The sequence below is a fragment of the Pithys albifrons genome, chromosome 3 (assembly GCF_047495875.1).
Source record: "Pithys albifrons albifrons isolate INPA30051 chromosome 3, PitAlb_v1, whole genome shotgun sequence".
NCBI classification, from domain to species: Eukaryota; Metazoa; Chordata; class Aves; order Passeriformes; family Thamnophilidae; genus Pithys; species Pithys albifrons.
In genome coordinates this window covers 93,861,493-93,875,688 of record NC_092460.1, presented here as the reverse complement: position 1 = coordinate 93,875,688, position 14,196 = coordinate 93,861,493, and the positions used below count along the sequence as shown (strand labels likewise).

At 37.9% G+C, this 14,196-nt stretch overlaps 1 protein-coding gene across 3 annotated transcripts in view; it reads left to right on the top strand.

Annotated features, from left to right (window-relative positions):
* The window catches only part of SEMA3D (semaphorin 3D), a 143,814-nt gene that overhangs the window by 67,441 nt on the left and 62,177 nt on the right, over positions 1-14,196 (top strand). For all 3 annotated transcript variants that reach the window (XM_071552746.1, XM_071552745.1, XM_071552747.1), the window contains exons 4-7: positions 4,450-4,512; positions 6,231-6,350; positions 10,639-10,732; positions 13,981-14,109. In XM_071552746.1, coding sequence (XP_071408847.1) covers positions 4,450-4,512; positions 6,231-6,350; positions 10,639-10,732; positions 13,981-14,109 — 406 coding nt within the window. The remainder of the gene's footprint in view (positions 1-4,449; positions 4,513-6,230; positions 6,351-10,638; positions 10,733-13,980; positions 14,110-14,196) is intronic.

Below are 14,196 nucleotides of genomic sequence, written 5' to 3'. Positions count from 1 at the left end.
GTTTCTTAAGAAATTTGACTAAATTTCTATCTCAAGTTCTTTACTTATCAGATCACTTTTTTTTTCCTTCTTGTAATAATGCCTATTTTTGCCAGCTGAGTTAATCAGTTTCCACGTGGCAATTTAGTAAGGACTTAAATGTAGCCCTGATGAAGAGGAGTGTTCTACCACCTTAATGTATTTCAGCCAAGTACAATGTTAGAGTGGAATAATGTCTTCTTTTCAGGTTATATTGTCTTCTGTAGCACACTCCATTTTCATTGGAAACATACGTTATTCCTTCCCTAAATAAAGAATTGTTTTGAATCTTTATGAACAGATGAAAAAAGGTAAATCCAAATATTCTTTATGTATATATAAAACCATATATAGCTTCCACAAATCAATTTATCTATATAAAGAATATTTTTTTAAATTTACACTTTTTCATTCCTTTCTTACAGTAAAAATGCATGTTTGGAGGAAGGAAAAATGTTACTTTTAGAAACCCCTTGCTCCTGATCTGGACCTTTGTGGTTTTAAATGTTTTGTTTTAATCAGAAATCGATTTCCAGCTACCCTTTAAAGTGATACCTTATCTGTCCTACACTTACGTACTGCTTAATTTCGTACTCTTGGGAGGTTTTCTTTCACTCTGCTAGCAAAGAACCTATTAAGTTGCATTTTAGGAGAATTTAATTTCTTTCTTGTTGCTAAATTAAAGAAAATATTTGAAGAATGATTTTAAAAGTAATGGTAGGGGTTTGTTTCTTTGGGTTTTTTGGGGGGGATTGTGTTGGGGTTTTTTTTAGTTGGTTTTTTTTGTTTTTTTTTTAAATTGGGCTATAGAAGATAAAATCAGGAAATCGTGACAGTAGCCAACCTTTGGAATTTTGATATGGATATTTTACAAGAAAAATAAACAGAAGATTACGACACGAAAATAATCCTTTTTAAGTATATAGTTTGTGTGTTTCAACTAGTTGCATTCCTGCCTTAATTTTAGTAATTCCAATTCACTATTCTAAGATTTCTTCAGACATATCATACAGATGCAACTATAAAATATATTAAATAGTACAAAATTATTATAATTTTATATGTCAGTATTTTCACCATTATTATGTAGTGTTTGATTATCTGGGTTTTTTCCCATTCTTTGAGGTTTTTACTTATTGAGGAATTTAGGAAAAAAAAAGAATTTTTAAAGTAATATGTTGCCCTTGTGAATTCAGCATTTAAACAGAAAAAAAAAAAAAGAGAAAAAAAGGCCAGTTTCAAAGCATTAAACCATCTCAATGATCTGAAATATAAAAGAAACTTCTGGAACACCTAATCTTGCTTTTCTGCATATTGTGAAACTAAATAACTCATTTGAATAAAATATAATACTGAAACTTAATTTCACTCGCAACGGAAAAGTCAGATACATAATGTTATTTGTGTCAGTGTTTGATGGAACCAGACCTGGGGTGCTGTTACACAACATATCCTGTAATAAAAAAGTTTATGTTTTCTTGCTCAGCACATTAACCCATTATTTATTATGCAATTTTTCTTGATCTATTACAATTTAGAACTGACAGTTTCTGGGAACCTCTGATTTCTCATATGGAAAGCAAAAACATATCACTTTTACTCCCCCTTATATAATTGCAAGTTGATTTTAAAGTTAAATCACTTAGCTTCACTTTTCATTGTCTAATGTGGCCTTGTGTAATGCTACACACTGAGGCTGTTGAGTAACTAGAGAGTAAAACAATTCTTTAAGTGATAATTGACTGCGGTCAGTTATCATAGAAGTGGGGGTGTTTATATTTCAGTCTTGTACGACAAGCACTAATTCCCATGAAGGAATCTGTAGAGGAATTGAGGACAAGTCAAGTCTCTTAATACTTCTGATGCCTTATGTTGGTTTTGGACAAATCAGCTGGAGAAATAGAGCTCCAAATAAGCCACCCACCTTTTGTTTCAACTCTCCCTGTCCCCTTCAATAATGAAGGCATAATGCGAAGAGATATAAGTAAGAAAAAAAAATTACTAAAGGAAATAGCAGTAACTACAAAGGAAAACTGTTTAAACCAACAAAGGCAGAAATTCTCTAGTCTCCAATCCCTAGGACAAATCAGAGGCTACAAGGTGTTTTTTCCAGGCAAAGGCAAATGGCTGAGGGGCTTCCCCCACTGCCCCTGGGAAAAGAACAAAGGAAAACACAGTGCAGCAAATGATTCTGTGCAGAATCAGGCAGGCAGTAGTGGCTCCCTCCCTTTCCTTGGTGAAGAACAGTGGTGGCAGTTCCTGGGGCAGCCCCAGCAGCAGTCTGTCCCAGTAACGAAGGGCAGTAGCAACCTGCAGGCTTGCCCTGGCTTGAGTGGCATTTGAGCTGGGCATTTTGAAAAGGCTACAAAGGGACATCTTGTCTACCTAAGTGGATAACTAAACTGTGGCCAAAAATCTCTGAAACCCCTCAAAGACTTCTAGGCTTCTTTGTTACTGATTTAAGGATCTGGGGCAGAATTGGGCATAACGTTTATAGACAGTTCTCAGCTCAGACAAGTCTCCTTGTCCAAATGTGTTTGGAGGTCCATGATCTTTTTCTCTAGCTGTTCCTTTTCATCAGCTCTTCTTCACTGTTAGCTCTAAAACTTACCAGTGTTACAAGCAAGACTCATCCCACTCTGACCAGGCAAGGACCAGATGAGCTTACTGGAGCTATCTTCAGCTCTTCCAAAGGTCTTCACAACATTCCCAGTCCTTTCCTCTATACCTTCTGGCATTGTGCACTGTCATGCAGGCACACTGACATGGCAGAATACAGGTTGCATTTTCCTACCTGGATTTTATCACTACATCCTTTTGAGAAAATGCACTTGGAAAGTAAATTTCTGCTTGAGTGCTGAAGTACTGTTATACTGTCTTATCTGTGACTTTACGTAAATATTGCTTTAAAGGGTTAAGGTTTAAGTAATTTAAAATACATTATCTTTACTAAGAGCTTCTTATCAGAGAGGTAACTAAATTCATTTGAGAGGAAATTAATTTCCTTGCAGAAAGCTAATATATCCATTTTCACTGGAAAGAAAAAGAAGTGAAATCAAAAGGCTGTTTCCAGATTCAGAGAAACAGTGACTGTAGATTTTGGACACTGATAAAGGTATTTGACACAGGGCACTTGTGTTTTGCTTTCCTTACCCATGTGGGACTGAGCCTGTGTATGTAGCAAACCATATCCTACAAGGTGCCAAAACCTGGGTGAGAGAAAGGGAGTATGACAGCAGTTAAATCCTCTTGGATGTCATTGAGTCGTGCATCCTTCCTTGATGTTGTTTTTGGTGGTTTTTTTTCTAATGCGTATTCTTTATTCCTATATATTTGCTGTTTAAGATTTTATAAAGTGTGATTGGAGACTCAACACTACTCTAAAACACCTGTGACTACTAATAACCTGCATACTGGTTCCTGGACTTGAGGCAATTTCCTAATCCATATTTGCTTAAGAATCAGTGTGATTTCTGGTGGTGTTATTATTAGTCAAGAGAAATGACTACAGCTTTTCTTGTCCAAATAAGAAGTATAGAAGATCCATATTGAGCATGGCGATTCTGGAAGAATTTAAATTTAGCTTCTCTTTTAAATCTAATAGATTCAAACATATACTCAATAATATCCAATTCTGACAGTTTAATTGAAATCAGTGAGGCAGAACTGAGCTGGTTTTTTCTTGATATTTTTTCGCTAACATGATTGGGGTTACAGTAACTGATAGTATTTTGTCATGTTGATCCATCTACATCAAAACCTATTTTATAGAATTCTGCAGGGCTGATTAAAGAAGAAAGATAAACAATAACAATACATACTATACTACCAATTATTTAGGGTACATGATTCTATTCTAAACTGCTATGTCATTTTCTCAGTAAACTCTGTGTTGGTGGGTGACTTTTTTTAACCATGCACTATTTATTTCTGTCAAATGTACTTTTGTTTTACAAATTTCCCTTAAGCTATCCTTATTTTTTTTTTTTTGAACAAAACTCTTTTCATTTGGAAATTGGCAGAAAGAGCTAAGTATTATTTTGTAACAGCTTTGCCAAGTCCACTGGACCAAATTCCTCACAAATATAATTTTCCTTGCTTTGCAATCAGTTTAGTTTCCAGATGATTTGGCTTATCATAACTGAGAGAAACATGCCACAGTGACAAGGTGTCTTAGCCAGATTAACTGAATGCTTTTTAAAAGTATATATAGCCTATGAGGAAATGAACAAGGAACAGGGAGTTTGATTTAAAGCCCTTCACTTTTTGTAATGGAATCCTGTATTTGAAGTCATGTTCATTTCCGTATACATGCAAAGTCCTTCAACACGCATAAATATGTTTTCAATGTTTATTCATTAAATAATTAATCTACAGTCACAGAACAATTTATAATCTTCATAATTTTGTTTCATTTTAACTGTGTTACAGATTTACTGGCCTGCAGCAAAAGAAAAGGTAGAATTATGCAAATTAGCTGGGAAAGATGCCCATGTAAGTATGATGTATATTTTTATTATTACTGAGAATGTTGAATATCTGTATATTTGTTTCTGAATTAACCAAATGCATTAGTAACCTCTTGTTATATTTCTTCTGAACTAACATACTAAGTGTTTTTACTTAATTAAAAAACAAATACTGCACTTTACTTTTTTATTTAAATATTAATGCTTCAAGAAAAAATAATATTACAAGCAGCAATTGTGCTAGGTTGTTCTTATGTATAATAAATGCAGCTGAGAGATGAATGGTCTCTCCTCTGAAATGTTTCTCAGGCAATACTTCCCTTAAATCCTCTTATTTTCCCATTAAAATGCTTCCTTTTTTTTCCTGTGAATATCCCGAATGTAACTTTATTATAATTCATTAAGGACACAGAGTAGCAGAGTAGAGTACAAATTAACTTCATTTGCAGACAGCTGCAGTTAGGGTTAAAAGAAAATCCCAGACTCATAAGCTTGTCCCTGAATCTACAAATCTTCTTTAGGAAGTCTATTTAAGGTTCATACATATATGCAACACAACGTTCATACCTTTTGCATAGCACAGATTACATCATATGTCTAGAGTCTGCTATAAATATAAACATTTCCTGGCTATATAATAAAATTTCTTCAATTTTTCTCCAAAAATCTTGTGATTTCTATCCAGTGTGCCAGTTACCAAAGTGGATTCCAGCTCAAAACACTCTTTCAGCTCTTTGACTGAGGACTTCCAACTTTTTATTCTTACTGCTACCCTTGTCTTTACAGCAGTCAAAACCTAAACAACACCCCTGCTGAGCACTGGGAATATTCTGGTACTGGTGTATTTGGAAGATTTGTGCTGATCTGTTTCTATACTAGGAGAAAAAGGAAAGGGTCCTGAGAGGGGAATATTTGTTTTGGACATAGGTCATAAAAGTCTTGAGTTTGCTTCCTGCATTGTGCTTGCAGCTTGCCTCTCACTTAGGTGTATGGTGATAGCTTGAATATATCAATAGATCTTGTGTATTCCCTTTGAAATACTTGTTATATATTTATGTTTTAATTTGATTTGGCGGAACATTGAAACAAGCCTTTCATCCCAGCCCTTGTAGCACCCCTGAAGCATGTAGCAGTTGCCTGTGCTGTGTTACCAGCAAGAACCAAGCCCAGATAGAGCCAGGGCTGACCCAAGCATCCCATTGAACTCAGAAATGCCCAAATAAAAGTGATCTGTAAGCTGTTGTTGGTGCAGGGGAAATTTGCTCATACACAAAGCATACCCTTGGAACTGTGCTAAAGCCCATCAGCCCACAACAATTATTTTAATTGTGTAATCTTTGCTATCAAAGCTGGTGCAGAACTCTAAGTTGGGAGCAAAGGCAGGAGGATTGGTAGCCAGACTAACCCAGTGGCTCTGTGACCTCTGCCCAGTTGCTGGCAGGTGTTGTTTGTCACAACAAAAGCTGAATAGATACCCTCCAAACTGTACTGTGAGCACACAGCTTCTCGTGGCTAAAAGCATTACAGTAGAATTGGGTTGGCAGGTCTGATTGATGAGCTGCCTAGTAGATAGCCACTGCAAAATTGTAGCTGTCACAGCTTTGAAGTCCTTAGTAAACCGTCTCTGCTACAATAGTTTTAAGTTTAGATACACCAATGTGACAGCTATAACTTTTTAGAATGTATAATGTGAAAGACAAGAATAGACATAAAAATTAACTTTTATCTTTCTTTTCCCAACAGACAGAATGTGCCAATTTTATCAGGGTCCTTCAGCCCTACAACCGAACCCATGTTTATGTCTGTGGTACAGGAGCATTTCACCCTCTATGTGGATACATTGAACTTGGAACGCACAAAGAGGTAATTTAATTTCCTTACTACTCTGACAAGTCCAGGAATAGCCCTGATCTTATTTAGCATTCATCATAGAATGGAGAAAACTATGTGAGTGTGTAAAAAGTGACCTGACAGCAGTTTACATAAATAACAGAGGAAATGGTGGATTTTGTAGGTCAGACGGGAACTCTTGTTCTCACATTTGATATGAGCATATCACTTTTGAACAAAGCCCTTTCCTCAAGCTTAATACACAAAGTTCTTCAGAATGACACTTCCATGTGATTAACTAAGTGATGAGAACATCTAACCCAGATGTCTTGTTCTCTAGTAAGTAATTTCTGCACATACTTTCCTTATGTGCTTGCAAAAACATTCAGAGCTCAAGATGACATTCGTAGTTCTGTATTTTAATGTACATATCCTCTTAGTCCACAGAGATGGTTTCTTATTCCTTATGCTTGAGAGTAATACACAGTTGGAAAAGGGCCTCTGAGCCTGTGTCCAAGGACAGCATCTTAGGGTTTTGCAATGTATTGCAGCCTTGTTATTAAGGAGATGTTGGGTATTCTCCATCACTAGTGGCATATTCCAGAACTGAATTTAGTAGCTGATTGGTCTTCATTTGCTGCTGACAAAGAAATCTCTATCCTAAGTGGTAAATGTTTTGAGACCTAACCCCCACAACAGAAGGATTTCGGTGTTATGTCAAGCAGCCACTTAGTACACAAGTCTCTTTTTAACTCCTATATGTATAACACCTTGGCTATATTTAAACCACTAGTGCTGTTCTCAGACCGTGTTGATAGTGATCTGTCTGGCTTCTTGCCTGTGGTGCAGGCTTCTTATGCTGCTATAGAAAAAACTTTCTCTTTTCTTTCGGTCTCATTGATATTCTAGAATATAAGAAATGAGGTCTAAAGTTATTAAGTGCAATAACCTGAAACAGAATTATAGAATGATTTTGATTGAAAGGGCCCTTAAAAATCATCTAGTTTCAACCCCTCTGCCATGAGCAGGGACACCTTCCACTAGACCAGGTTGCTCAAAGCCCCATCTAGTTTGGCCTTGAACACTTCCAGAATGGGGCACCCACAGTTTCTTTGGCAGTCTGTGCTGGTGCCTCACCACTCTCGTCATAAGTAATTTCTTCCAAATATCTAATCTGAACCTACCCTCTTTCATTTAAAGCCATTCCCCTTTTTTTCTGTCACCAGTATATGGAATCAAGGGCAGATCCTCACAGAAAAAAAAAAAAAAAGAATAACAAAACAGGATTAAAGCTTGCCCAGACTGAGACCCATCATTATGGTCCTCACTATCTGTGGATTGGCTGACCAGCTCAGAGGGGCTGCCTGTGTTGCACAAAACTGAAGCTGTGTGAAATCTGCACTGTGGTATTCTTTCCCTAATAAGCCACTAATGCTCCTGGTATTGTCTGGTATATGCTGTATAATTTGGTTTACAATGAAATAATTCTGTAGACTTCTTTGCTTTACTACTTTAAATATTCCAGTTGAAGCAACTGAAATTTTAGATCCTTTGTATCGTGCTGATTTCTTAGCCTGAGTGATCAAATACACAGCTGAATGGAACAGAACAGCTCTCAGCAAGAGTGTAAGTAAGGCTCTGGTTTACCTCTGGGTCATTAACAAGATGCCTTATTCACTCTACCATTGCCCTACCTCTTTGCAACATTGTGAAGGTTGCTTTCATCAGACCTTATGAAATTATGGATTTGGTCTGATTGTTCAGTCCGGCAGCCAGTCTAGACAAGGGGTCTGTCTCAGTTAGACGTGACCAATTACCTTACAGGAGGAAATGGAAGAAGAATCCTGGTATTGTATTTCCTAATCCTCTCACTGTCTCCCAGTCCTGCCTTTCCCACATTCCTCGTAGTTGCTCAGCTGCAGTGGTACATTGGACTGTGTTCAGCGCTGCTCCTGCCTCTTCAGATGGAGCAGCTCTTCTACTGCCTCCTACTGAGTCAGCAGCCTTGAATGGCACCAGGCACATTTTCCCATTCTTTCTCAGAGCCCAAACACCCTGCATCCCCCATCCTTGCACTGACTCTCCAGATAAATATGACAAGGCAGGAGGGTGCTGAGAATAGACCCATTGATGTGAATTTGACAGGTCGTTGAAAGTGCCTCCTTGTGGAACCTGGAGCCTTGAAGGATTCTGAACCCTACAGAAATAATTCAAAGCACTTTTATTGCAGATGCATTCTTTCTTTCTTTTTTTTTTTTAAGCTCTGGGTTATAAGAACAGATAATGAATGTCTGGTAATTAGCAACCTCTCCAGAAAGCTGTGGGATGCTTGGGAGAGTGAAGCCCTGAGATAGCCCCATGGAGACTGCAAAACCGGGGAGTGCTCTGCTGACCTTTGAAAGCTGCTGGTGGATCTGCACAGTGCTCTCCTGGCCAGTGCCAGTGCTGTGAAAACAGAGAGGAAAACAGTGTGGATCAGGTGACTCAAAACCACAGCAGACACTGCTTTTGAAGCAGTACAAATCCCCAACGGGATCACACAATTAAAGGGGATTAAAGTCCTCGTCTTGTTATTGCTCAAGTCTCTGCCAAAACTTCTCTTGGCTGGTGAAGAAGAGGCTTGGCCCGATTGGTGCTGTCAGCCACAGCTCTCCAAGGGATGCTCTTTTCTTTGAAAGCTTTGCCTGAAGTGAAAGCAGGAGGCTAATTCTGTGTGAGTGCCTGGTGGTGTCCATTAGTTTATATGGGGAAGTCTGAAATATTTGATGTTGATCTATAACTCCCTCAGTCCCATGGGTACTGCTGGCCTTGCAGAAAGCCTCTTCACATGTGATAAGGCAAGCGTTCTCTGAGCTCAGGATTGCACATCCTAGAAGAAAGAAGAATGGAACACTAGCATAGCACTGTCAGAAAAAAAAAAAGGAATGATTAATTTTCGGTTTAGTTTTATGTTTTAGTGGGCTCACTTCAGTAGCCTGACAATTTGGTTTGCCTGATATTCCACAGGTTTGGAAAGGTAAAAAGAGTTGTTTGATGATTAAATTCTTCTTTGTATGAGTTAGGATGGCTGGAGGAAATGGAATTTATGCTCACAGATTGGAATTGATTTTTCTTTTCTTTTAAGGAGCTTAATTATTCAATATCCTGTGCTTAGTCCTCTGAACCTAGAGAGTTTAGGAGGCACCTCAATAAAATAGAAAGGTTTGGTCATTTATAATCTGATGTGCATTAAGGATGAATGGAATTAATGTGTTGTGAAGTCTAACCCTATGTGTCCATCTTTGGGTGTACTTGCGTGTCATTTGTACCCTCTTGCAAGGCAGAGGTATAGAAATGAGCCATTAAAGTAATTTCACCCTCTTTTAAGTAATTGTTTTAAGTAAGTGTTTTGATTATTTTTTAAAAAAATAGTTTCAAAAGTTTTGTCTCTACAATAGACATTAACCCACATTGATTTAATTCCTGAACACTTTAACTATCACTGTAGGTAGGAAAGTATGTTAAAAGACTTCTGTAGGCAAACTTCTTTCTCTTAATGGGAGCAGAATTCTGAAGGTTAGGTCTCATACCTGCAGAGACTTCACTTTACTCCTCTGAGCTATCAATTTGCCTTCAGCAGGACTCTCCATAGGTTTCAGGTTAAGCATATTTTCAGGAAAGTAATGAAAGGGGCAAGTAAAAGAATCTTTGTTGGCAATTCAAAACTATAATAAAACTTCAAATTGATGCCTAGAGGAATTGAGTTGTTGATTGCCCACTGAAAACATCAGGAATAATTTTTAAATAATTTATTTTTCTTATCTTCCTCTCTACCCTTGTTTTGTGACCCAGGAATTAATCGCAGTCTATTGGGGAAACTACAAGGAAGGATCTATTGTGATAACTCTTGTATCATTAGCCTTATTAAAAATAACAGAGAACAAATGCTGCTTTCATTTAAAAGTGGCTGAACTGTGTCTGCTGTGAACATTATTCAGCAGTCCCTGGAGAAATTTCAGAGTCAGACAGAATTCCTTCGAGGTCTCCTGTTGCAACACAGTCTATCAGCACTTTCCCAAATAGAAGCTGGTGCCTTTTAAATACAAACCAGCTTTTAATTTGAGTAGAAATAAGATTTGTGTTTCACTATAGAGTGACCAGGACACAGTAGAACAGTGAGTGAAAAAAATTTCCGATATAAAACAGTTACAGACTGTAAACATCAATGCTGAGGTGACAGCAGCATGATCTAACACACCTTCCCTATGTATGTTAGAACAGGTTGTCTAAGTGAGTTTTTCATTGTAGCCACACAGGATAATGAATACGTGTTTATTCTCAGGAAATGGTATTCCGTCTGGATACTCAGAGCTTGGAGTCCGGCAGGTTGAAGTGCCCTTTTGATCCTCAGCAGCCATTTGCTTCAGTGATGGCAGGTAAGAAACCATGAGAGTCAGGTGCTCTTCTCAGACATCTAATGGCTTTGGATGTGAGCCCAGGGTCAGGGGCTCGGAGGATGTCATTGCTGGAGCTCCTCTGGCTCTGGTTGTGTTTCCAGTGCTGGTTTGTGCTTTCAGAGCTGAGGAAACCCTCAGACACCAAAGAGCTGGAAAGGCAGCAATACAAACAGAGGCATTGGTATGGTTGTGAAGCCTCTGTCAGCTGGGCAGGAAGGCGGTTTCATCCTCACCCAGTCATTGCTCCTTTAAGAAGACAACAAAAAAACCCACATGGACAGAGAATGTTTGAAGCCCTTCTGGGCCTCTTTCTGCAATTATCAATATGTTCTGCCCTTTGAAGTCTGCTGACATTCACTATTTCCATAAATACATTTTTGAGGTTTCTATTTACTTGAGTAGCCACTTCTGAAGCTGGGAGCCGAGGAACAAGATAGTGCAGTCTGCCTGCTGCGTGCATCACAGCGCTGTGTGGTCTGACATCGGGGCCAAGGAATGTCAGCTTGACCTCCGCATTTCAAATCACTATAAGAGCTACTTTTGTCATGGTTTGGTTCATAGCTTTGGACAATTTTCATTTAACTTGTCTTTCAAGCATATGAATACCAGATAAGAGTGAAGCACCATGACGTTTTCATTTACAGCCAAAGAGCAGTGGTGACAGTGCTTTGAAGTATCGGTCACTCTGTGTTATAAAAAGAATATGACTAATGTTCAGTCTTTATTCTCGGATAATAAGATAGATGATTTGTGATTCTGACCCTACAGATGGGGCAGGACTTCCTTTATTAAAAACAATAGATTAAAGCCAGTGCTTATTCTTCTCAGAGACCCCTAGTACTGTTTATTGACCATGAAGTCTATTTTTAAAATGGGACTCTAGAAACTTTAACTTTTTTTTACTTTTTTTTTAATGCAATAAAACTCTGTGATTTATTACAGCATTGCCTAATTTCAGTAGCACTCTAGTGTTTTGACTGTTCTGCTAAGTCTTGTGAAGTGAAGAAGCTGCTGTCTTTAAGCTACCTAGGACATGAACTTTGCTACATTAGAGTTTTTGGGCTAAATAAAACTAATGGTCAGGGTGTTCTCATATCCCTTTTTTGACCGTGCCGGGTGTCAAATGCTTCATAATAATGTACAAGGAACAATGTAAAGAGTTACAGGCCTGACCAGAGAATGTGTTTTTGGTCTATCTTTGGATGCCAAATGTACTGAGATCAGTATATTTTATGGATTAGATACTGCCCTGGAACTCAGGGAAGATCATTTCCCATCTCTGATACTGATCACAGGACTAAACCTCGGCATGTCACTTCTCTCTGTCTAGTTTTATTTACTTTCTAAATGATAATAAAGATTACTTTTATCTTTTAGAAAACACTGAGATATTTATGAGCTAAATAATAGCTGTTTATATTTTCATTTTTATATATGTAAGTTAACACAGCTGAGTAATTTTCATTCTTTGCAGAAATAACTAGTCTCTCATTGAGTCCTACATGACATTTCTCCCCAAGTAAATTCCACAGATAAATTAAACAACTAGTCTTTTTGACTGAAAAATCACCTGCTCATCATCCATCCTCTATTACAAATTACCACTCACAAAACTGTCTAGGACATAACTGGAACTTGGAATGAGAGATACCAAGAGCTGAGAGAAGTGCTGAAAATGCCTTGTCAGCAGAACCTAAGCAAGAATGGTGAATTTCTGTTAGTCCTTCAGATTTATCGATTGCTGAGTGCCTGTCAGTTAGCAAACACCAATTACCCTGCCCATTCCTCATTATGACAAATACCTTTCAGAAAGCACTATTGTTTCCTTTCAAAGGCGACATGCTGTCTGAAAGATGTGCTTTCCAAAACTGTCATGGAAATAATGCAGAAGTAACAATAATAACGAGGTAAAAAGAAAGATGATAGATCTTTTTTTGGACAAATAAAGTGCTTGTGGATCATGGGTTGTGTGTTGGCTTGTTGTCTTTGTTTTCCCCTTGATCTTACTTTTTAAGTGCGTTTACATCTTTCTGAAATGAAAGCACAAACATCTATGTTGAATGGTATTTCTTCTGCATTCATTTTGAACAAAGGCTTCTCTCTAAAAGATCTTGTGAAATGTTTCCACCCTGGAGTACCAGAAAACCTGGAGAAGGCACTCTTGGAAGGGGATTTTTATGCATCAAATAGCTTTTTATGTGATTATCATTTATGAATATGAACTTTTTATTTTTACCAACTGTAGGAATTTATTGTTGCAAGTCATTAAACAGAAAAAAAGAAACAGCCTCTTCCAACCAATAAAGCTGTCTTGTTATTGTACAGGAAAAAGTGTTGTAAAATGCACTGTGTGGTAAAAGTAAATTCACAGTGATAGTGCTTCATCAGTTATTTTTGAAAAGTACTGAGATCTGAAGGGAAACAGAAAATACTGTGCATTTCTTAGCGTTTTCAGTGCCCACAAAGCTGACAGAGGAGTAAATAGTGACTGCAATGACAGCAAACCCGCAGCACTGTGTTATAGGAGTAGTTTCTTTGTAAAGCAGATTGTGACTGTCTTAGTGAAGCAAGATGTGTCATTTATTTTAGTGAGGCCACTCTCTGTGTTAAAACGATGACGATTTGGGTTTGTAGCCATATTCCTGCCATGAGCATGTTAAATAATTGCAAAAAAATTCCCATAGTGCCTGAATTCTGCTTTGTGAGTTAAGTGTTAAATGGGGATCCCTACAGCAGGAATGGGCCAAGACGCAAAATTCCCATGAGGAAACATCCATCATGTTTTTCTAGCTCAAGCCCAGGAGCAGCAAAGCTGTGGCAAGCCTGGGACACAAGAGTTAGACTGAATGGATAGATGGTTGTGTCCTCACCACAGCCCCCAGGTTCATGGGGCAGGGTGCTCAGACTGAGGACACCTTTGTACCTTTTAAGAGCCCAGTACCCATTAAAGCCTGGGGAATTTACTTTTCTGAGTGACTAGATCTGAAAATTAGTCTTGGACTCCTTTACTTCTCAGGCATGTAATTACAAATACTACTGTCACTTAAATGTAAGTAAATTCACAGAACCCCAAAACCGCTTACAATATGAGTCAATAGTACTTTAAAACATTATAAATGAGTTCATAGATCAATTACACACAGGTGTTGTTCACCCAAACAAGCATAAATAGTTTCAATTTTGTTTGTCCCACAGCTGTAGAAACTCTATTTCTTTTTTATTTGCAGATGAGTATCTTTATGCTGGAACAGCTTCTGATTTCCTTGGCAAAGACACTGCTCTAACACGGTCTCTGGGTCCTTCTCACGACCACCATTACATCAGAACTGACATTTCTGAACACTACTGGCTTACTGGTAAGATCCCAAACATATGCTGTTGTCATTTGCATTGTTCCTGCCCCTCAGAAGTTAATAGCTCCTTTCTTACATAAGTATGTGTCC